This window comes from Pituophis catenifer, unplaced genomic scaffold (genome assembly GCF_029215685.1).
Source record: "Pituophis catenifer annectens isolate HBS135680 unplaced genomic scaffold, rPitCat1.0.hap2 SCAF_1, whole genome shotgun sequence".
NCBI classification, from domain to species: Eukaryota; Metazoa; Chordata; class Lepidosauria; order Squamata; family Colubridae; genus Pituophis; species Pituophis catenifer.
Genome location: NW_027256881.1, coordinates 253,179,708 through 253,204,423, shown reverse-complemented (window position 1 = coordinate 253,204,423; position 24,716 = coordinate 253,179,708). Strand labels below are relative to the sequence as shown.

Here is a 24,716-nt window from a genome sequence, read left to right as displayed (position 1 = left end):
AGCCATCCTGATCTCCAGAGACAGAAAAGGCACACCCCCTCCTGGTGGCTAATGTTCATTTGCTGATGGAAGCTGGAGCATGACAAGGTAAAAAGAACCCGGTTCCAAGCCATGAAGGTTTTAAAGGTGGCAACTAGCACCTTGAATTGCACCCAGAAGCACACTGGCAGCCAGTGCAACTCATGAAGTAGTTGTGTTATATGGGCTTAGTACCCAACACCATTTATTATCTGTACAGCTGCATTCTGCACCTGTTGGAGTTCTAAATGCATTTATTTATTTATTTATTTATTTATTTATTTATTTATTTATTTATTTATTTATTTATTTATTTATTTATTTATTTATTTATTTATTTATTTAGTCACGTTTCTATGCCGCCCAACTCCCAAGGGACTCTGGGCGGCTTACAACAGAGAATAAAACAATGCAACAATATCCCATACAAAAGTTAAAAGAAGACATTAAAACATTAAAACGTTAAAACACATACACTCCAATTTGTGGCCGGGTCTCGCAAGATCACTATAATGAGATCAACGGCCCCAGGCCTGCCGGAAGAGCCAGGTCTTCATCACTTTCTGGAAGGCCAATAGGGTGGGGGCGGTCCGGACTTCAAGAGGTAATTGGTTCCAGAGAGTCGGGGCAGCCACAGAGAAGGCCCTCCCCCGCGGGCCCACCAGCCGACATTGTTTAGCTGAAGGGACCCGGAGGAGACCGACTCTGTGGGATCTTACTGGGAGCTATGTGGTAGAAGGCGGTCTCGAAGATAGCGTGGTCCTGAGCCATGTAGGGTTTTAAAGGTAATAACCAACACCTTGAATTGCACCCAGAGACCGATAGGGAGCCAGTGCAGTTCGCGGAGAATTGGTGTAATGTGGGTGTATCTAGGTGCACCCACTATAACTCGCGCGGCTACATTCTGGACCAACTGTAGTCTCCGAACACTTTTCAAGGGTAGCCCCATGTAGAGCGCATTGCAATAGTCCAACCGTGAGGTGACAAGGGCATGAGTGACTGTGAGGAGAGCCTCCTGATCCAAGTAGGGTCGCAATTGGTGCACCAGACGAACCTGTGCAAAGGTCCCCCTAGCTACAGCTGTCAGATGTTGTTCCAATCTCAGCTGTGAGTCTAGAAGGACACCCAAATTGTGAGCCCGTTCTGAGGGGGGCACTTTCTCTCCCCCCAGAACCAAGGATGGACAATCGACATAGTCTTTAGGGGGCAATACCCAGAGCCATTCGGTCTTGTCTGGGTTAAGTCTGAGCCTGTTGACTCCCATCCAGATCCTCACAGCCTCCAGGCACCGGCACATCACATCTTCCGCCTCACTGAACTGATGAAGGGTGGAGATATACAGCTGGGTATCATCAGCATATTGCTGATATCCCACCCCGTGTCGTCTGATGATTTCACCCAGTGGTGAAATTTTCAAGGGAAGCTCCATGCAGAGTACATTGAAGCAATCCAGATTGTATTGCAAGCCATTCTTCCCTTCTAGACAATAGTGTGAAAAGTAATGAAGTCATTGTATCATAGGCATCATGACATCATCATGCAAATGATGTGAATTACATAAATTGCATCATGCACCTATTTCTTCCCCTGCAAATACCCACAGATGAGGGTAGGGGAATGTTTATTTTTAAAAACGTTATATTTCAAGCCAAATTTGGTTTTGGAGTTTTATACTGTTGCATGTTATTCTATTATATTTGTCAGTTGAAAAATAATGTATTATGTTTATAATGTTAGATGCATCAAAGTGGGCCTGACCTCTAATGACTGTATGGACAAATTCCTGGCTTTTTTTTTTTTTATAGCTAAAATAAATCACTATGGATTTTATGGTATGTTATTGGTTTACTATGGAAACACATTTTAGCCTTTTCTGGTTATTTTTGTCATTCCTTTGTTTACCCAGATGAGGCACAGGTTGACATTTAAAGATTATTTTCATTAACTGATTTACTTCTGCATTCTGAAGATGTGGGAAACTCCAAAATAAGCATTATATGAGTTAATGGTCTAAGGATTTTTGTTAGTTCATTCTGAATTACCTGTGACACTGTGATTATTTTTACAGCATTGTCATGCCATAAATAGAAAGCTATGAATTCAAACCAACAACTTAGTAGTTGATAAATTTAGTCATAGCCCTATGGAATGCATTAAGTAACATTAATTCTTATGGAGAAATCAAAATATTTTTCAAAGACTAAAGGCAGCTTTTTGTAAGAAGCAAGATGTGTTAGTTTGGACCATGTAATAATAATACAAAAATTGAATTTGCTCTATTGCTTTTTAAATCCTGTGGTTTGAGTTGTCTAATTTCATCTTGGATTGCTATTTAGATTTGCTGATTGCATCATTCTTCATACGTACAAACAGTAAATCTCTAGGGCAAAGCTGAATACTCTTCCTCTACCAACAGAGGTATAATAATGGTATATTTAAAAGAAGTCTCTCTAAGATACAGGTGCTGGAAAGAGATATGGTCTTGGGTGTGAAATTCAGCCACTTTGATGGGTAGGAAACTGAATGAAATACCTGTCTGTAAACAATTGTTTGTAATTTGGGTTGCTGCATTATACTCTCCCTTTACAATAAATGTGAGCATGTAAAATATGTTCTGCGGGGGGAAAAATCTACTTGACAAAAAAGAGCTTGCTGAACTTCTTACCTGACTCTGGAATTGTATTTTCTTCCAGCAAACGGGGAAAATAATTCAGACGAGGCCTAAATGTAAGAAAAGAAAAACAAAACCTGCTTAGTGATCTCTGCACCTATCCATGTTGCTTAGTTTTTGAAGCGGGCATTAACGGAGAGAAAAAGAAAAAGAAAAAGAAAAGATGAGTGAACCTTCAGATGCTGCACATGAAGGTCTAACCCTTTTCTCGCAGCACCAAGCCTGATGCTGAACAGTCAAAGCTGTTTCCAGGGATTACGCTGTGCATGCTTGTCTGCTTAGTAACAACCCATTTCCTCGGTCAAGAGACTCTTAACTGACTGCTTTAGAAAGCGAACAGGTAAGCAAACATGAGAAGTATTTTTTTTTCCTGAAGAAATAATATCGTGCAGAGCTTGGGATAAGCACTTAACGTTGCTGATCAGAAGAGCTCTCTTGTCAGTTACGATTTTATTGCCTGGCTATTTTTCTAACATTTGCTTAAAGATATGCTGATGAACTTTGAATAGCCGTTCCAATAGGAAAGGTATTGATGATTAAATAATATGTAGATTTAAAAGGTAACGGCCATCAGGCACATGGAGGGGGAGGAGATTGGTGCATCTCTTCGGTGCTCAGGTTTAAAATTACCAAGTAATGCAAGTCGGTGATGCTCTGACTTTGAATAACTGAAGGGCAATTGTTCTTTCTCTGTAGGATAAAGACAGCAATGTAACAACCAAAAACTAGATGGGATAATATCTAGGTAGCTGATCAAAAGGTAAAAGTTGGAGTGTGTGTGCGTGCTTGCATGAGTGTGTGTGCGTGCGTGCGTGAATGTGTGTGTGTATAGCTGGTTAATGCAGTAACTGCATATGTCTTGACTTTGCTGTGTTACGTCTCCTATATTAGCAGTTATATTTGGAGTGCTGCTGCTGCTGTTGCCATTGCTCCTTCTCTTATCTAAAAGGCCTGAAGGTCGTAATCTTCTGTCTTGTCCCTTGTCCAGAAGCTTTGTTGATTGGGACCAATAGGCTAATTCAGATGTTTATTTGTTAAAACTATCTCTATCCTTGCACCAAACTTGTCACATATGTTTTTGGATGAGGGCATTTTTCCCTGTATCACGTTTGTACAGTACAAGCTTTCAAAGATCTGCCCATTGGTGAAATACACCCTAACCTAATTTTGACACATAGTAATTCCAGGGACACCATTTCAGATACAGTTGTTAGGCAGAGACGAGTGCAAATTAGAGCATATTTCCACAGACTGCTTTTTAATTTGTCTTATTAAAATACCGGGCATAATGCAGTTCTATTCTGCATCACAACTCCAGCTGTCAGCACCAATGAATCGTACTGTATTGCTGCCAGCTGTCAAGAAAAATAATTGTGCTTAAATTATTTTAGCTTAAAAAGGAAGTTTAAATAGTTTTAAAAAGAAAATAGCTTAAAAAGGATGCAAACTTTGGAACAACTGATAAAAACTGAATGTATAAAATAACACAACATATTTGCTAGGTCTTTTCTCCAATAAAGTCTAGCAAATTTTTCTAGTTATTCTGATTTTCAGATACTGTGCCTGCTTGAATGTATAATAATGGTTTAGTAACACATTGTATATTAACTTTATGTGTTTACAATGGCCACTTGATTTAATAAAAGAAGTCACCAGAAAGAGATTGTTTTGAGCAGAAGGGGAAGGAGGTGCTGAATTTTCCTCTGTTAAGATTTTTCCTCTGCATCTTTGTATTGTCCCCCCATGGAAGTGCATCAGCAAAAAGAAGTAAATATATGACATCAATTTGCATAAAATTTTCATATGCTAGCTTAAATACACTATACACATTTATAATTTAATTTAAATATGTATTTATTTAAATAATTTAAATATCTATTTATTTATTGTTTATCTATCCTGTTTTTCCTCTTAAGAGTGTTAGTCAGCACACGCTGAGGTCTCCTCATAATAACAAGCTTGTAAATAGGTTCAAGACTGGCCCAAAGTCACTAAGCGAGCTCCATGAATAGTCACAGTATTTATTTATGATAATAAATCAGATTTTTTTAAAAAAGCACAGATGCATTAATAATACACAGCTTGTTTATGTTTGCATTAATCTAATGAATGTTTTGCTTTATACAGTTAATAAGTTATTTTATATCAGAATGAAGCAGCTTGACATAAATTCTTTGTCCTGGCATGGCTAGGGCAAACTATTACAGATATATGTTAAAAAGGTGCAGTGTAACAAAACGTATTGTATTGTTTCAGTCTTCCCAGATTTACATGTGGAAGAATGCTCAGCCTGGGAAATTTTTGTTCAAAAATACAGAAGGGAGAGCTTTATGTCACTCTGTGGTGAAGTGGAGACTTGTATTTGGATTTCCCCAGTCTAAGTTCAACATAACTATTATGCTCAGTTAAGATGCTGGACATAGTACAGTAGAAACAGTACCAATTAAGTGAACTATAAGTCTGTCCTGTGTCCTGCCCAAGTACTAAGTCCTGATGGGCAACTGAACAACTGCTGCTTTCCTTCTTACAGACTGGCCTGCTCTTTTACTTAGAGCAGGGGTCCCCAACCCCCAATTTGTGGACCGGGTCGTGGCATGCCAGAAACCGGGCCGCGCAAACAAGCAAAACCCCATCCACGGGATCCAGGCAGCACATGAAACCACGCCCCCTCTGGTCAAATGGAAAAACCTCTCTCCACGAAACCGGTTCCTGGTGGCCAAAAGGTTGGGGGCCACTGACTTAGAGGATACTTTCAGCTAATGGACTGATGCCTCTTTAATGTAATGTAATTGTCCTTTGTAAAATAGGAGTCATGGCAGTTGTATCTCCAGTCTTCTACTTTTGTTTGACAAGTGGGTGGCCATATAAATAAATTAATCAAATCAGCGTGTGTGTCTTTAAAGCCTTATTTTCCCAGCTATTTCCTATCATGGTGAACAAATTCTAGATGTCTACCCAAAAATAAAATTGGAATGTAATAAGCAGAGTGCTTATTAGAGTGCTTGCTATTTGCTGTATATTTTTGATCTGAAAGTGGGCTGTGCTATACAGTTCCTGCATGTCTGAAAGAAACCACACTGGGAAAGAACAGTGTATAACCTGACTGGAAAAATGTTTGAGATAGCCCAGGTTCAGGAAAGAGAAAAGGTACAGGGTGGGTTTTATCTAGCAGTTCATTAATTACTTTTTATCTCTATCCTGACATTTGATTTAGAACAATAATTGAAGATGTCCATCATTTTACTCTTATGAAATTTCTCCCAGGCTTCTGGATTTGTACTAAACTTTTTTAAATATAAAAGGATTGATTTAGTTGATGCTTTTTATTTTAAACAAATTTCTAAATCGTCATCACTGATGCTATAAGAATAATACGAAGCAAAAGCAATGAAAAAGCCAATTAACTTGTACACAAAACTTATGGTAGTCAGAAAATAATTTCAATTTGCTATTTTGCTTGCTATTTGTGTATAGTTTACACAACTATCTTCCATAAGGTATTCCTGCTGCAATTTCACAATTTGGTGAGATCTGTGCTTAATCACTCAAAACAGTTATGAAATTAAAAAATAAGACCATCAGATAAAGTTGTTTTAAATGCTCATTTTGACTAGAAAGAATAATATAAATTGAATAAATAGATGATGTGCAAAAATGATATTGTCCATATTATGTGAGCAGGTCAGTAACACAACATAATTGTCCTCATATTTTCTTTTTTAAAATTTACATTTGTTAAGTCATAAGAACATCCTATTAAGGTAATGCTACTATGAAAAACATTATAATATTGAAAATACATTTTGAAAAAGTAAGATACCACTATATTAGGAAATTTATTAATTTTAAATTTTAATACCTTGGCAAAATGGTTATACATTTCAGTTAACTGTTTCATCTTTATTTATTTCCATATATTTTCTGATAGAAATGAGATGCTATGTAAGAGCAACATTTATCTATCTCTTATCATTTCTTTAATGGATAGTGTGATACACCTGAACTAGGAAATCTTAGGTTTGCCTCTCTGCTCATTCAAAGATTCCAAGTGAACTAACTAAAGCTTTCTTTCCTACTTTAATCACTTCATCACTTACCCATTTTTCTTGTTGTTGTGAAAGAAATATTCCCATGTGACTTTCCCTGAACTTTCTCTAGAAGAGCATGGAACAAATATGATGGAAGCAGTGCATATTTGAAAGAAAGACATTTAAAAACAAGTTCATGTTATGTGTAATTCAGCTATTATTGTGCAGGTGTCATTTTCTTTAAGAGCAAGAGATGCAGCAACTTAGAAGAATATGCATAAAAGCCCCCCCCCATCAATATTGAGTAATTGGAAACATTAAAATACTAGGGTCATTGATACAAATATAATTAATCATAAGAATAGTAAATAAGTTACTAATTGAATGATTTACAGAGCATTTAATAAGAAAATATAAATGACATTAACTCTCTGATAATTCTATACTTTAAAAAAAAAAGTGATATGAAGTTAGAGTCGAGCCTTAGAGACCTCATAGATTTTGAGAATAGCATACAAGAGATAGACCAAATTTTACAATATTCTCTTTCCAAATGAAACCAGAAAAATCTTTTGGAGCTATCATTAGTCAACCTACTCAGCCTCAACATTTGATGTCATCATCTTCAATATACTATTGATTTAACAGGAAAAATTTAACCAAGCTGAGATTTTGTTATCCCAAGGGAACTTGAAATAACAAAGATAACCGTTCATTTGCATATCTACCCTGCTTTAATATCACACAGTAGAAGTTCATCATATAAAATGCATTAAAGCATTTTACAAACTTCTGTAGTTGAAGCATTTTAGTACGACCATAATCGTACAGACATCATATAAAATGTCTGGCCTGTCTCATTACTTTGGCAGCTTGGAAAGGATAAACACTAGCCCCACTTCCTCAGAATAGCAGCATTTTTGCATAAGTGTTTCAGTGCAAAAAGGAAATAAGACAATTCTAGCTGTTTCTGGATAGTCAACAGACTCTTGGAGAAGCCATTAATGTGTCTGTTTTTGCCCAGCTGAAACCTTATTTGTGAGAAAACACAACAGATTTTAAAGAGACACAAGTAATCAAATTACTGATTAATTAATTGTTAAATAATTAAGATTATTATAATGTATCTAACACATGGATTGTATTCCTTTTCTTTTTTGCTTTATAATCATGATTTTGAAAATTATCAACTCTAGGCAATTTTTTTAGAAGAATACAGCTAATTCTTATGTGGGAAATTACTTTATATTGAGCCAGAACATTAGTTCACATAGTTTAATAATGTACATTAATTGACAGTAGCCTTCCAATATTTTATGTACATCTTAACTGTACTATCAGGAACCATACAAATTATATCCCCAACTATCCTCTTTAATCATCTGTTCAGCTGTGTCACAAAATGTTCATCCTTAACGTCAGTCCATAATATTGTTGAATGTTTTTTGGCTTAGTGTGATGTGTAAAGTTTAACTATTCTGGTGTAGTGTCAAATACAAACTAGGCCACCATTATTTGTTCAACAAAATTTTGGCTTGATTTTATGCATCAGTACAGTTATTATACAGTAATATATTCAACAAACAATCAGGGTCTGTACTAGCCAGGTGTTTATTTTATTCTGTGTACGTAATTCTTAGGACAGACTGAATTCTTAGGTATATACATGATCATTTAAAATTTTAAGACAAATATGTAAAATGTGTCCAAATGTGATTTTCTGAATTGTATTGATGCTTTTTTCCTCTTCTCTTTATATAGGTAGCATCAGTTTTGTACATAACTTCTATATTACTGTACCAAGGAATGTAGTATCATAGAAGATTTCTTTTATAGAAATTGTTGCCACAAAAAAAGCCAGACATGGCACGGGTAAGTATGTATATCGTTGTTTAATAAGTTGGTATGCCTTGTGTAGGTTAAGTAACTTTAGAGTTTTCATGCTTTAAGAATGGTACAAGTTTGGATAAATAGTCCAGCTCCTGTTGATTGTTAGGGTTCTAAAAAGAATTTTTGATAAATGAATCTGATTTATTAAATCATTTCTTAATCCAAAAAATAAATTCTCAGGATTATTAGTGTAGTTATCTTTAATTAAGTGTTCTTGATAGTATGTTCTTTTATTTTGAAAATTTAACATACTGTTGAATTGAATAATTTAGATAATCAGTAACTGTAGATCATGTCTTGCTTCTCCTTTAGTGGATTAAGTAGTCTAGTCTGTTTCAGTTTAACAAACTTAAAAATCTATTATTTCCATTTCATAATAGGGATATGATTTGAGAGTCTATTCTTCATTGAAGCAGTCTACTATGTTCTATCTACAGAATAGTTTTCTAATTCTGAGCATAGGTTGAATTCCATCAATGTTTTTATTGTTGTTATTGTTCCATTGCCACTTTGAAGCAAAAGAAGGAGATACTCAGGGCATAAATTACTGTTGATCATAGTTGTGGTTTGAAAGAAGCAGTTATGCTTAAAAAGAAATGGTTAGTCCTGTTCAGCCTTGAATTCCTTAATAAAATACATTTCATGTGTCTGTACATGTTATACAGGATGGAATTTCATTATTATCAGAGCTATATAATGTAAAAGTTTTCAAGTTTTTATGCTGCATCCAGTGTTAAAATGTGTGTTTACTTCCATTAACTGATATACTGATTAACTGATATGTGTCATATCTATACATGACACAGATTTGCAATGATTTGTAATGACTTGGGGAAAAAAATATAATATATAGAAGTATTGAATAGCAAGGAATAACTACACTAGCCTTGGTCTTTTCCCAAAAGACAATTCTTACTCTCCATTGTCTCACTTCTGATAAAACTTACAGTACGAACCTCAGAGCTGGCAAAGCACAAACAGGATCTCAGAGCCCCAAGAGAGATGTTACTTCAGCAACAGTCTGGCTCAAGCTGAGAGTGCAGAGAAAAGCTTTCGTGAGCTTTCAGTCAGTCTAATTCAGGCAAATTCCCAGAGGGACTTCCTCTTCTAAATAATCACACAAAGGAAGCCTAGGTAACAGGGAACTGGACGCTCTGTTGAAGACACCAAAAAGGCAATTCTGGAGGATTTAGCTATCCAGGCTAAGGCCATAATGATTACAGCAGCTCAGGGTTTCATGGTAGCTATGATGAAGAATTCCAGCCTTTAATAGCTCAAAAGTTATAGCTGGCCACATGCTAGATTTGGTTTTCTTTATTAGGCAGTACTGTCGTATGATCTGGAGATGAAGAATTTTATATATATTATCTGTCATGGCGCACTACATTTTGCTGAAATTTAGATTTATAGTTAACCATAGTTGTGCAGGATCTACAAGTGTAGGATCTACAAACGCCAAAGAATTCCATGAGACTATGGGCATTTTTCTGATTAGTATGGTGCGTGTGCTTCTGTTGAAGAATTATTACTTGTTTGTCGAAACAAATTGAGGGAAACCTGAAAAAAGGAACATGGGCTTTAGAAAAAGACATTTGAAGACACATTCCAGTTATAATCTGCCAACTTGAAAATAACATTTCCAACAACTCGAGGATTTAACACTCTAAAAGCATAGTTATTAGTTAGGGAGAACAAGATCATGAGAATCTGATACTTTTCATTTGCTTTCATTTTTAAAAAATTGCAACAGGTGATTTACTATAGTGTTTGATTGGATACATTTATATTTTGCCTATGCTTGAATTCTGATAAACACTTGTTAGAAAAATAGAACAAGTGTTTAAGACTGAAATGACTTCCCATATATTTTGAGGTGCAAAGAAACACATAAGATGATGAAATAGTTTAAATATGTCTCATCCATATAAGATTTCCTAATTTATTGTAAACTTCCTATACTTGAACTCTCAGACTCCTTATCCATTTACTGAATATATGAATTAAATATGGTTAGAGATCAAGAAGCACGGGTCATGTACTTGTTTCTCCATTTCTCTTGTCAAATGTACAGTGTATAGTGCAGAATGCTAAATGTTGCCTATAAAACAAAGGATGGAAAATGGGTTTTATTAAACTTCAACACCCTGGTTGAAGCATGGCTGATGAGGAAGGATGCTGGGCACTCATACAGTCATAATAACATAGCTAGAAATCCCATTCTTCTGTTTTAAATAGCTTGGGAATGTGATATGTCAAAGAATATATGGTATTTACTTCTGCCACTAGATAAGGTGCTCAAGCTTTACATTCTCTATTGGAAACCTGTCACTGGGTGTCTCTAAAATTTCTCAATTTAGTTGGGTGGTCTCTGAAAAAGGACTTTCTTTGATTTGATGATCAGGGAAGTTTGCAACCCACATATTAGCAGAATGAATGGTTTGCACAATTTAACACCTTCTTTGTGTGAATTCACTATCCCCTGATTTTCTCTCTCTCTCTCTTACATAGTGTTTAAGAGATGGAAATCTTTTTGTCCATTAAGACTATTTTCTCTCTAGTGAAAATATATATCTATATTATCTCATAGTCAACTATCACTATAGTGATATAAATCCTGCCTTAAATTATTAATTTCAAAGGCTGGATAATGCTATAAGATGCTAGTAAAGAGATAACCTGTGCCATCATAGTTATATGTGCTTCAAACCACTGCTGACTATTAAACACTAAAAGCCACCTTTAAAAAGAATAACTTCCAAATATGCATTATACTGAGACAGTGACTTTGTCAGCTAATGGGAATCATCCCAATGTAATTATATTTTTCTCCTGTTTGAATCTGCTACAGAACTGCTCTGGTTGTAAAGAAAAGAGACCTGCACACAGTTTGTGTACTAACTGCAACAAGTGGCTTTGTAGCTTATGTACAGAAGAACACAGCCATAGCAAAGAAGCTGGAGGAGAACATTTTTTGCCAGTCTCCTTGAAAGGATGTTCAGGTAGAAATGGAACCTGCTCATGTTTTTTCCCATTCTTATGCTGAACGATATATCTTTAATTCAATTATAGGACCTGTGTGTGTATAGAAACAGTGCCTTAGCTAATGTGATGCAGTTCTCAACAGAATTAAGTGAGCTTCCAACCACCCAGAGGTGGGTTTCAGCAGGTTCTAACCAGTTCTGGAGAACCGGTAGCGGAAATTTTGAGTAGTTTGGAGAACCGGTAAATACTATCTCTGACTGGCCCCACCTCCATCTATTCTCTGCCTCCCGAGTCCTAGCTGATTGGGAGGAAATGGGGATTTTGCAGTAACCTTCCCCTGGTTTGGGGAGGGAATGGAGATTTTACAATATCCTTCCCCTTCCACGCCCATCAAGCCATGCCCACCAAGCCATGCCACGCTCACCAAGCCATGCCCACAGAACAGGTAGTAAAAAAATTTAAATCTCACCACTTCAACCACCCCCACAGAAAAACCTCTCACCATGGAAACTGTCCCTGGTGCCCCAAAGGTTAGAGGCTGCTGGTCTAGAACTTCTATATCCTTCCTGAAAATTGCTGAAAAGGGCAATCAGCAAAGAGAAACTGAAAAAGGTTCTGAAATGTTGTGGACTCACCTAAACGCATATTCTTTCTCTAATTTTGTTTTTTTTCCTAGCTCCTTCCAGAGGAAGGACATAGTGTATTTTGAAGGCACTGTACAAAAAGTCACATTCTGCTCTTTTTTCCCTACAAGATTTTCAGTTCTAAATGAAAATAGTGGAGCATAATAAATTTATGATATTTGCATGTGAAGGATTTAGATGATTTACATATGAATGTGAAATTTAATGGATGTAAAAATACATGACTCCTGACAACCTGAGATTAATTTTATTAACTTTCAGAATTTACTATACAAGACCGTTTAGTAATCATACATTTATATCAATCTTTCTCTAAAAATCAACTTCATCATTTTATACCTGCATTTTCTTTCCTAGAATTTTTCCTGAAAATGCAGGGTCCACTTTTTTCAGTTCAACTGACTGCCAATCGATGGGCTGTGACAGGAATTGACTGACCAGCTTGTCACCCGAGCCTGATATTGTAGGCAATTGCAACTGTTCTTATTTTATAGCAATGTTTTCTTTTTCAGGAGTTGAAGGGGAAGCCAATGAATGTCCCTTGTTTTGTCCAATTCACAGCCAAGAGAGGCTTAAGCTGTTTTGTGAAACTTGTGACGTCCTTACCTGTCGCTGCTGCCTCCTGACGGAGCACAAGGATCACAGGTAGAAAATCAAAATTGCCATGTTGACTCACCCAAAGGTGGCTTGGTACAATAAGAAACACTTTTAAGACTTAGGCAGAAAAGGCAATTGTAGCAGATGTAACTTTTCAAGCAAGCTATACCTGCTGGAATTCCTCCCTCCTTTCAGTTTTTCAACAGCCACGTGCCCGCTCCTATTTTTGGCCACCCCAAGGAAGCTTCTCTGTCCTACTATAAATCAGTGCTGTAAGGCCAGTGGGAATGCATTTGAGGCCCTGCTCATTGTAAGCAGGACTAGAGTCAAAAATACATTTGTTTTTATACACTGTTTAATTCCTTTGGAATTGGAAGGGAGAATAGAAATGAATTTTAAAAGGATCGAATTTAGGAGGAGGGATTGGCAAGCTGTTGGGGAAACTGTCTGATTGGCCTTTTGAACCCAGGTAAAACTTTCAAGACATTTCTTTTTTTCTGTAGATTCAGGCATCTTCAAGAAGCATTGCAAAATCAGAGGGTTATCCTGGAAAACATAACCTGCAAAGTAGAAGAGAAAAAAAATGTAATGCAAGTCTCAGCTAAACATATTGAAGACAGGTAACTGAGGAGATCCCTCTTTTAAGAATTCTGTAATGACTTTTTTCATTGACAAATTGATTTGTAATCTTAAGAATTAATTCCTGGGACTACCTAGAGAATGATTTGGTACCTCTGCCTTTTTAACTCTGTAAATTCTCCATTCATGCAAATTCATAGCGTCTTTCACTGTGGATTGACATCATACAGTCATGCTGTTGTTTAAAGCACCATAGCTGTGGTGCACTAACTAATAATCCTCAGCTATGAGAGAATCCTCATATCAATCTTGAGCATTCCACATTTTTAAGGTTTCCTCTTTAATCTGATTTCTTTAGTGACATTTTTCTATGTTTACAGAGGTGTAACTATGGTATGGACTGTGACTTACTGGGCAGTAAGTAACCTAGTACAGGTTAGGACATTGTTGGCATATATAGCCTATATGGTGGCATCATTTAAATAACCTGTTTATTTATTTAGTTTCTGAAATATTTATGGAGGTTAAAATAGATTTTTATATTCATAAATATTAATAAAAAGAATGAAGCCATGTTCTATGGGTATAAAGTTATATTGTGTGATGTCACTCCAGAGAAAAAAGTGGTGGAACATTAGGTTGCTTTTTTTCAAGATGTGAAAATAGATACCAAAATACCCTTAAAATAAAATTGAAACACTTATTTGTGACAAGTAAATATTGAATGTTATACAATTAATAGTTGTTCAAAAGTCCTGGCAAATAAAAATTTAAAATGTAGTGCTTAATATTGGCAAAAATATTCTCCACTTTTGAGAAAAAAATGATAAGCCCATTAAGTATACCATTTAAATTGTTATCCGTGAACAAATGCTAAAAAGTAAATATTAGGTAGATCAATGCATCCTGCAACTTGAAAAATTCATTCCCTAAATCCATATACAAATTCATTCTGCACACATTATCTGCATAGATAACCCAGATAATCACATTTGTAACCTCCATAAATATGATTTCTTCCAAACATTTTGAAACATGATTATAATTATTGAAATTGTTAATCTTTCTCTACAGATTGTTTGAAGCAAAACACTTGCAACGGAAAATAGAAAATCAGATCAAAATGGCCAAAATGGTCCTAATCAGTGAAATAAATAAGCGGACAAATGTTCTCCTTGAACAGTTGGAGGTAAATAGGATGGTTCCTGAAGCTAAGAAGATAAGGAGGCAGGAGATGCCAATTTACTGCAGCACTGATTGGTTGATAAATTCACTAATTATATCCATGTTTTCCTAAAAATAAGACTGGGTCTTATTTTCTTTTGCGCCCCAAAATAAACACTAGGACTTATTTTTGGGGGTGTCTTATTTTTTTTTCCATGTAAGGGAGGCTCTCTTCTTCTGCTTGCTTGCTTGCAGCGGGGCAGGAGGCCTCCGTGATGCAGGGGGGTGGAGCTGCCCCATGCACACCGCACCAGCTTACCTTAGGGCCCCGCAGCCAGGCCACCCATGCTCCAACATGTTCCTCACCTCTCAGCAGAGACTCCACTGGCCCCACCCAGCAGGACCCCATGTGGCCATTGGCCCACTTCTGCTTGCTCGCAGCCACAATGGAGCAGGAGGCAGAGCGACATGCCAGTTTTGCAGCCATGAGGTGAGGCGGGGGTGGGTGGAGCTGCCTCGCTTAGTGGCTGTGGCATAAAGACATACCACTCAACCTCCTGCTCCATTGAGGCCGCAAGCGAGCAGAAGTCGGCCAGGGGTTATGTGGGCTCCTGCTGCACATGGGTGCTGGTGATGCCCCTGTGAGGCAGCTGTTGGGGCATGGATGGCCTGGTTGCAGGGGCCCTGAGGTAAGCTGATGAGGGGCTCATAAGGCAGCTCCACCACCACCCCACCTCACCTTGTGGCTGTGGCATCACAACAGCTGGATATTTATTAGATCTGTACCATCAATGGGATTCACAATGTCAACCTAGATCTGCAGTAACTTAGTACTGAAGGCAAGTTCTGTTCTAAGAAAAAGAGAACAAATGAAAACTAACTTCTCCCACTCTTTATTGGTTAAAGTGTTAGTATTTAATTATAACTTGAATTAATTTTCAAATAGTTTTTAAATTAGAAATAAATTAGCCAGTGTGCTAAAACCAAAACATCAGGCTCTTTTGATAATTGTATTTACAAGAATGCTTCAGGTCCCACCCAAGTCTTACAGGCCATCTTTAAAAATAAAAACAAAAAAATGGCTGTTGTATTGGTTGCTTGCTCATCTACACAGAAAAAGAGACAAAAATAAGCTCCAGTCATAAAATTCTTGAGATGATAGAGAGCTACAAAAACAGTTTATTTTTCTGGGAATGAATACTTTGTGAGTAGCTGTGCATACTGGGGGCCGTGCCTAAATGTTATGTGAACAAATCACTCTTGTGTGGCAGCCATTTTCTGAGAGTGTCGAGCGTAGGCATGAACCATTTTATTTGTGCCTATTGACTTAGCAAAGGTTCTTTACTCCCAATCTAATTTGTGGATTTTTATATCTCATTTTGAACATAAATGTCATTTATTACAAAGCGAACTATATTTTAAAATGACTGTTTGTTTCTTTGTTTCTGATTGTTGACAGCGGATCACCAGTGAAAGGAAGCAAAAAATGGAACAACAGCTTCAGGGAATCATGATGTTAAATAGGCAGTTTGAACACGTGCAAAACTTTCTTAGCTGGGCAGTATGCAGTAAAAGCACCGTTCCATTCCTCTTCAGTAAAGAACTGGTAAGGGTAAATGCTCATCCCAAGATACTTTAGATGGGCTTCTTGTCTAAAGTATAGTTTGGCCTTTTAAATGAACAGAGGATTTGCTAAAAGAATTACTCAGGTTGATTTTTCTTGAATGATCGGTGAAAAATTATGAAGAGAAAAATAAAATAAGTAGACAATGAGAAGAAGGTAGTACTGATAGATCAAAAGTGCCTTGTTCCTGTGAATAAAACGTTTAAAGGATTTTAAGCAAATAAAAATAGTCATATCAACAGAAGTAAATAGTTGTTAAGTCTCTAAGAAAAATACACGTAGTCCTCCGCTTATGACAGTTCGTTTAGTGACCATTCAAAGTTATGAATGCACTGAAAATGTGACTCATAACCATTTTTCACAGTTATGACCTTTGCAGCATCTCCATGATCATGTGATCAAAATTCAGATGCTTGGCAACTGGTTCGTATTTATGACTGTGGCTGTGTCCCAAGGTCATGTGATCCCCTTTTGTGACTTTCTGACAAGCAAAGTCAATGGGGAAGCCAGATTCACTTCACAACCGGGTTACTAACTAAACAACTGCAGTGATTTACTTAACAACTGTGGCAAGAAAGTTGTAAAATGGGGCAAAACTCACTTAACAAATGTCTTACTTAACAACAGAAATTTTGGGCTCAATTGTGGTCATAAGTTGAGAACTACCTGTATAATAAACTTTATTCTGGAATGGCTTTTCACACGAGCCATGTTGATTTTATCCTCATTTGATTACTATGGTGGCCAACCTTTGTTGCCTCCAAAATTCCTAATGCTGATAAAACTGAGTTAGTCTCTATTGTCTAAATGCAAGATAATTTATTTTATGGTAAATAGAGTTCTATTAATTTTTTTCTTTTCAGTTCATAATAGCTTAGGAATCTCCACTTAAATATGTAAGCAAGCCCATAGTGAATGGGAACAATATACGACTAGGTGCCCATTTCAAGTCCTAAGGTATAAGCAGCCAATTATATATTTATTGCATCAAACTATAATTCTCTGGTTTGTTACTAGATTGTTTTTCAGATTCAGCGTTTGCTAGAAACCAACTGTAATGCAGATGTGGGTTGTCCTTGGAAGATCAGATTCACATGGGACCCGTCTTTTTGGACTAAACAACTATCCAATTTAGGTAAAAAGTATATTGTATAATTGTACAATTTTTTGAAAAAATGTATGTATTTGTATGTGAGAGAGAGAAAGAAAGAATGAGAGGGGGGGTGTCTTTATCTCTATGTACAGTAAGTGATATTGTCCTTTCTCTAATGCTTTTGTGGCCTAGGGAATGAGGAAGCCAGCCCAGAATTGTTTCTTATAGTTCCAAAAAAGTTTTAGATGTGACAGAACAGAACACAATCAGAATCTAGGAGAGCCCATAGTAAGAAACTGCAGGCTGGGCATTTCCCAATAAAAGAGCTTTGTTCCAGCAGTTCTCCGGGGTCACTGGAAGGTTTTAGATGACTGGCAGAGCCAAAGGATTCTTTAGCACTTTCCTTCTTGTTGCCATATTGAAAATAAAACACCTCTGATTATCATAGTGATCCAGTCTCCTGTTTAACTGATAAATGGAGAAAGTAAAATATTATATTTTCAGGCTAAATGGTATAACAGGATTGCCAACAGTTTTCCCAAAATTGGTGTCTTCAGGATTTTGAAAGGCTCCTGAACCTGGGAATATGATATCCTGTTTTGATGGCATTTTGTTGATGCGCAGATGCACCCAATGTGCTGATAAGTACTGGGACGACCACATTATTATTTTGATTATTAAGGAGTTCCATGGATTGGTATTCTATTGATTACTATACTATAGTGCCCTCCTTCAATGTACATTAACTCAGTCTAGTGTTTTTTTGGGTAGACAATCAACAATGACCGCAATTAGAAAAGGGCACATTTTAGACATGTGTTTTATGGTATCCTTTTTTGATTCCTGATGCTTAGCATTTTGGTAAAATATCAACAATTTTAGTCATATATTAGTCTCATACTTACTTATTAAAAAATGCGAACTGATAGATTGGATCAAACCATTATTTTCACTCAGTACTATGTTTTTAGAGTAGATCTGTCTTTCAGAGTTTAGTTGATCAGTGCTGCTTTCCTGCTGCTCTTATACTTATTGTATAAGGTCAGCAGAATTCTAGGATGGAAAGCTTTTAGATGGGTATCTTCGCTACATCTACTGAACATGAAATTGTCCTATTCTGGATGTCCCAAAGATACTTTTTCAAGAGGCAACTGGACACTCTTGTTTTTTCTTTGAAGACATTTTGCTTCTCATCCAAGAAGCTTTTCCAACTGCTGTTAGAGCTGAAGAAGCTTCTTGGATGAGAAGCGAAACGTCTTCAAAGAAAAACCAGAAAGTCCAATCACCTCTCAAAAAAGCACCTTTGGGACAACCATGACCTGGATGACTGAGAATCTCCATAGACATCCTATTCTGGATAAAGAGTCTTAATATGGGGATTAATACTCAATATTAATACTGTCCTCCATTATTTCTGGTTTGTTCTTTTTAGGCCACTTGTCAATGGAAGGGGGGCCAAGCCACCATTCAGATGTACCAACCTATGCAAGTATACAAGGAATGCAGCCATCTCTGTATCACCATCATGGCCATCATTCTCCAGTGCCACAACATGACCCACTCAATAACCAGCCCCACCAATTTCAGCCTCCTGTCCATTGCCTGGCACCCATGTGCTGTGCCCATTGCCTTAATATCCCACATATGAACAAAGGGCAGCTTTCTCATCAAACTGTGAGCCATCCTCAGCCTTTCCGCCAGCCTTCTGAAATGCAGCAACACCACCCACAACATTTCCCTGTGCAGTACAGCTTGCAGCAACATGAGAGGGAGCAGAGGTGTGCCCCGCGAGTGCTGAAAAGCATGCAGCCGTGTGCTGAGCAGAAATCTCATCAAGAGCCTGATAGCCTAACTACCAGGTTGAGCAAGAACTCCCAAGAGCAGCCAATGCACCATGCCCTTCCACCTATTTATCCCCTTTCGTCACAGGATGGCCACCAAAGCAAAGGTAGTCACTCCCAGCAAATCCCTGCACAGTCTTCTCTTCACAGTCCAACAGTGCAGGTTCAAGTCAGTCCCCTCCAGAAGCTAAAGCTGAATAATTTGCAGCAACAGCAGCCACCGCCACAACCACAGCCACCGCCACCACAACAGGAACATCCATTGCCACCCCCACCACCACTCTCACCTCAACAGTCGCCTGCCGCAGGCCCAAATGAGAAGTCTCACGAACAAGTGATACAACAGAGCTTGGACATCATGCACCACCAGTTTGAACTGGAGGAAATGAAGAAAGATTTGGAGCTTCTCCTTCAGGCTCAGCAACCAAGCCTGCAGCTCAATCAGGCCAAGCAGCCTCAGCATGTTCAGCAAACCATTGTTGGCCAGATAAACTACATTGTCAGGCAGCCAAGCACAGTTCAGCAGCAAAACCAAGAAGAAGTGCAGCAAGTGAGCTGACTAGATTTATTTTCTTCTTCTAATGTTAATGAATATTCAATCTTAAACAGAGCTGGGGAAGGATTGACTAAAAGACAATTAGCCCAGATTTGACCTTATTTATTTCTTTATTTGTAAAATTTATTGGTCATCCATCTTCCCACAGGGTAACTCTTAACCTTATTTTAAATAAATCCAAGTAGATATGTTTATCAGGTAACTGATCTTTAAGCTAGGCTTGAAATATTCAGCTTTCCATTGAAATTTATGTGAAAAAATAAATTTACAGAACAGTTTCTTATGGATTGCGTTTGGCTCCCGTTCACTCATCTTTTTAGGGAAATCTGCAAAGATGTTTCTCTTTCTTTAGGTGAAGAGTTGTTAGATAATTGTAATATTTATTTAAGCTGTTTTTTTAATGTTTTAATGTTTGTTTTTGTTTTTAAATGTTTTGGGCCTCCTCAGAACAGAGCATGCTCAGCAGATCAGAAAGATGGGGTGCAAATCAAGAATAACATCAAGGAAAGGATGGTGGATTAATATTGTCATGTTACTCAGAACCCCATTAAACTGTGCCTTGATGTGATTTAGGATGACTAGATTTGCCAGGCTCTTAGACCAGTACAAACCCTAAAGAAGAATACTTAACAAATCAACAGTTAGTGCATGGTGGGGCAGAACATGGTGTCTGACAGGTCAAGAAAAGAATGAGGCTGGACATGTCACTCCAAGGGTCAACTAGCATTAAAGTTATACCAAACATTGTTTAAATAGAATCCACTGACAAGTGCCTAGTCTATCATTAGAAGTAAATTTTCTCTATATATTTCCATGCTGTAAGAGGGCTGACCTGTTAAGATGCTGGGCTTGTCAATCGGAAGTTGGTAGTTCGAGATCTAAGTAGCGTGTGACGGAGTGAGCTCCCATTCCTGCCCCAACTCTTGCCCACCTAGCAGTTCAAAAGCAAGCAAATGCAAGTAGATAAATAGCTATCCTTTCTAGGTAACAGCGTTCTATGCGGCTTCGGCATATGGTCATGCCAGCCACATGACCACATAGGTTTTTGGACAATTCTGACTCTTAGATAGATAGATAAATAACCTTTATTGTCATTTTTTACTTTGGGCACATATTAAAAATGCATTTCTGTTGCACTGCCCCCTAGAGTTGGACATGTTTGGTAGGAGAAATCTTTACCTTTTCTTTTTTTAGATAAAAAAAATCAGGATAAAACTCATCTTCCCAAGACATTAGTCCTTTTCTGGGAGGAAATCTGGTATTTTTCCCAGGGCCAAATAATAGTTTTTTTTTTTAATTTTTTATTATATTTTTATTGTTAAAGAATAACAGAAAGAAAAAAAATCAATACAAAAAATCAATAGTAAGGAAAGAAAAATTTTTTTCCCCCAACGTGCTATACAAACGGAAAGGAAGTTTTAGGAAATTGAAGTCTTCAATTCTTCCAGAAATCTCTTTGATAAGGTACTGGTGCCGATTCATCCAATCTCCCAAGTACAAAGTCCACAAATGGTTGCCAAGTGTTCCAAAAAACATTTTCTTTATATATACCACTTCTAATTTTAATATCACAAGTCAATTTATCATTTAATGCAAATTTCCATGTTTCATTGTACCATTCTTCTAATTTTAAGTCAACATTTAATTTCCAATATCTAGCAATTATAATTCTCCCCATTATAAGCAAAATCCTCACCAATTCTCTTTCTCCAGTTGTTAATGTTGTTTCATTCAATATTAATAATAATATGGTTTCCAATTTCAATTTGACCCTCTTCTTAATTATTTCAAATATTTCATTTTCTATCCTAGACCAAAAAAGTTCAACCCCATTACATTTACACCACATATGAGCATATGTCCCAAGTTCCACTTTACATCTCCAACACATTTTATCCACTTTATTATCCATTTGAAAAAGTCTTATTGGGGTCAAATACCACCAAATAATAGTTTTGAGGAAAATATGTGCTCAGATTCATTACCTGGGGAAATGATGTGAGAATATTCCGTAAAATAAACATTTTCCTCTTCATAATAGATAACATTATAAGTTTAAAATACCAGTGGAATGAAAATGCTGTCTCACAGGTGAATAATAATGAAATATTATTTTAAGATAGTACAATGTTTTATTTATAAAAGTTATTAATATATTTTCAGCTGAAAGGCAATCAATATGATTTACCATGTTTTAATTCAAATAATATTCTTTTTAAATAATAAAGTTGAACAAACAAAAGTAGCAAGAACAAAAATTCAAACTAAATGAGTGAGAAAAATAGGATCTGGGGACTATTTTTACCACTCTGCTGATTCCCAGCAACTGGTGGTCTCCCAGGTTTCCGTAACCTCATAAATGTTTCCTATATGTGAGAAATTTTGAAAGAATTATGAAGTTCATTTGAGAAGTGACGTGTTCACTGAAATACTGGGGTAAGGACATTTAAGAACCTCAAAATGGATACCAACATTTAAACTGATAGTATCTAGGCAGCCAAATGCAGGCAGGTTAACACAGAATATACATATATATGAAGCCTGAAAAGTATCCATTTGTTTGGATAATATAAATGATTTTATTTATATACTGTAAGTGATCTTGTTGCCATGTGCTTATTATTCGTTTATTTTGCTGGACATTGACTGAATAAACTATTATATCTATGTACTATTTCTTTATGAAAGATTGGTGAAGATTCTGCTGAATCAGAAGGTCAAAAACCAGCACTTCCTCTTGACAGAAATGTGATTCCATCTATGTCTCAGCCAGGAGATGAAGCCACTGTCAACATGCAATCTCCAGAGAGTATATTGAGTCCAGTCAGAAAGGTAAACCTTCCTTCCTTCCTGTAAAATAATGTGTTTTTTTTTTAAAAAAATTCTATATGACTGCTTTAAAAAAACCTCTTTCTCTACCATTATAAAAAATGAAGATGAACTTTTCACCTTTGTGGAGAAATTCTGTGTAGAAACCATACATGGTATCGTGCTATTTATAAGCACATTTGATCATTATGAATGAAGTAAAACATAGGAAAAAGCGGTATTTGTTAGATGAGCTTTCTGGATAAGATGATTTTGATATTTCTGTTGCAAAGTAATTGAAGCCATTTTAAGGTTAGGGTTAGTATCAAAATGCCTTTAGTTTGTTTTAGATACCATTATGGCAAGATAAAACTCTGAAAGGATTGTTTGATTTGACAACAAAATTGCTCAAATCACCCTATCAAAGCAGATTTGCAAGGTGAAGCAAGGACCCACTTTGATGTAATAAATTTAATAAATATGCAGTACTTTGATTTGATTTGCAAATTCAGAGGCTTTTCTGCTGCTGGGAGTGTTACAGACAGTACATTGTTGCAATTTCACTTCCATATATTGAGAATATTGGAAATGGGCAGAAATGATGTGAAACAGACTCTCTGACCTTGACATGAATAACCAGCATCTCATGTATGATTTCATTCAATTGCCTGCCAACCAGAACTCTTTTGGGATGATAAAGCTAACCTTGATTTGAGTTTCATTTACTTTTTCAACTGCCAGTTTCTGTAATATGGCCAACCGCAAGCCTTAACTCTGCTCTTTATCGTGCTGGTTATGGAATGTAACCAGTGGTGGAATTCAACCAGTTCGTACCACTGGTCGAACCGGTTGTTAAATTGCTGGCTGGCCCCTCCCCTTCCTGCCCCTTCCAGAAATCTCCATTTTGGCTCCCAGGGGGGTGCAGGGAGGCCTACTAGGCCCAAAACGGGTCATGGGAGGGTGCAGCACCCCCCCACGGCCCATTTTTGCTCTCAGGAGGCTGTGGGAAGGCCTACTAGGCCCAAAATGGTGCACAGGGCGGCAGTGTCCCCCCCACAGCCCATTTTTTCTCCCAGGGGAGTGCAGGAGACCGAGTGCTGCCTGTCACGCCTGCCGGCCATGCCCACCATGGCCATGCCCACCCAGCCGATCATTAGGGCAGAGAACCGGTTGTTAAATTATTTGAATCCCACCACTGAATGTAACATATCTGATGTTACAGTGCACCATAACTCTGAGCACTTTAATATGGGCTCATGGTTATCCAACCCACTATACTTTCCTGGGTCAACTTTTATTTTTAAATTCTTCATGAGTGGGGCAGGTTTAACTCATCCACTAAGGAATAAATGGGTGCAAGGCTAACATAAGCACTGTCCCAAATGTTTGCTGCTCTTAAAAAAATCTGTTTTATCTATGCCAGATAATGGCCTGCATTTCTCTCAAAGCCTGATGTTTTCTAGTGTCAGCCTGTTTCTACTGACAAATACTGTCTCTGCTGACAAATAACATTGTGTAACTTTGAATCCATTTGCCTTTGAATTACAACTAGAGCTGAATCATTCCCTGCCCCCTATCCACACCTTTGAATCTTTGAAATATAATTATACCAGAAAAAATCCACAAAGGTCTATCTTCAGTGATTTATGAGTTATTAATTTCTGGATGGACATTCATGTTTTAGGGGTGTTTCGTAGATTATCTTTGTTTATTTGTATATTTAAAATAATATTTTGTTTTGTTTTTATTTTGAAAGCATAACCAAAAAAAAAAAAAAAAGAGGGAGAAAAAGAAGTTGCAAAGAGATTTTAAAATTATATAAAACTGAAAAAAAAATCAAAGCAATGTTAGATAATACTGCATATAACAATAATCTTTTATCAATGTAGCATTTTAAAACCACAATTAAAATCAAATCAATACTTAATAATTAGCAAAGGCAGCCAATAAACAATAAGATTTAACAATCAAAACATTTTGTAGGAGCTTCTATCTTTTCTGGACAACTCTGCCCTTATTATCACAAATCAAGCAAGATCTGGTATTTTAAAGCCTTATGTTTACTTGTATTTTTTATTAAAAAATAACTTCAGTATTGCTCCTTCGTGTGGAAAATTATTTTTGTTTCTTTTATGAATAATTAAAATTTATAACTAAAGGCTTCTAACTAACATACAAAATTGGAGCAATGATGTTGGCAAATCTGACATGTAATATAGAA

General features: G+C 36.8%; 1 protein-coding gene across 1 annotated transcript in view; it reads left to right on the top strand.

The window, feature by feature from the left end:
- The first annotated feature begins 11,368 nt into the window (after nt 1-11,368).
- Nucleotides 11,369-24,716, top strand: part of TRIM66 (tripartite motif containing 66) — a 36,693-nt gene continuing 23,345 nt past the window's right edge. Inside the window, exons 1-8 of the mRNA XM_070935180.1 lie at nt 11,369-11,606; nt 12,746-12,878; nt 13,334-13,450; nt 14,484-14,598; nt 16,033-16,179; nt 17,215-17,332; nt 18,723-19,681; nt 22,376-22,519. Of these exons, the coding sequence (XP_070791281.1) occupies nt 11,369-11,606; nt 12,746-12,878; nt 13,334-13,450; nt 14,484-14,598; nt 16,033-16,179; nt 17,215-17,332; nt 18,723-19,681; nt 22,376-22,519 (1,971 nt within the window). The remainder of the gene's footprint in view (nt 11,607-12,745; nt 12,879-13,333; nt 13,451-14,483; nt 14,599-16,032; nt 16,180-17,214; nt 17,333-18,722; nt 19,682-22,375; nt 22,520-24,716) is intronic.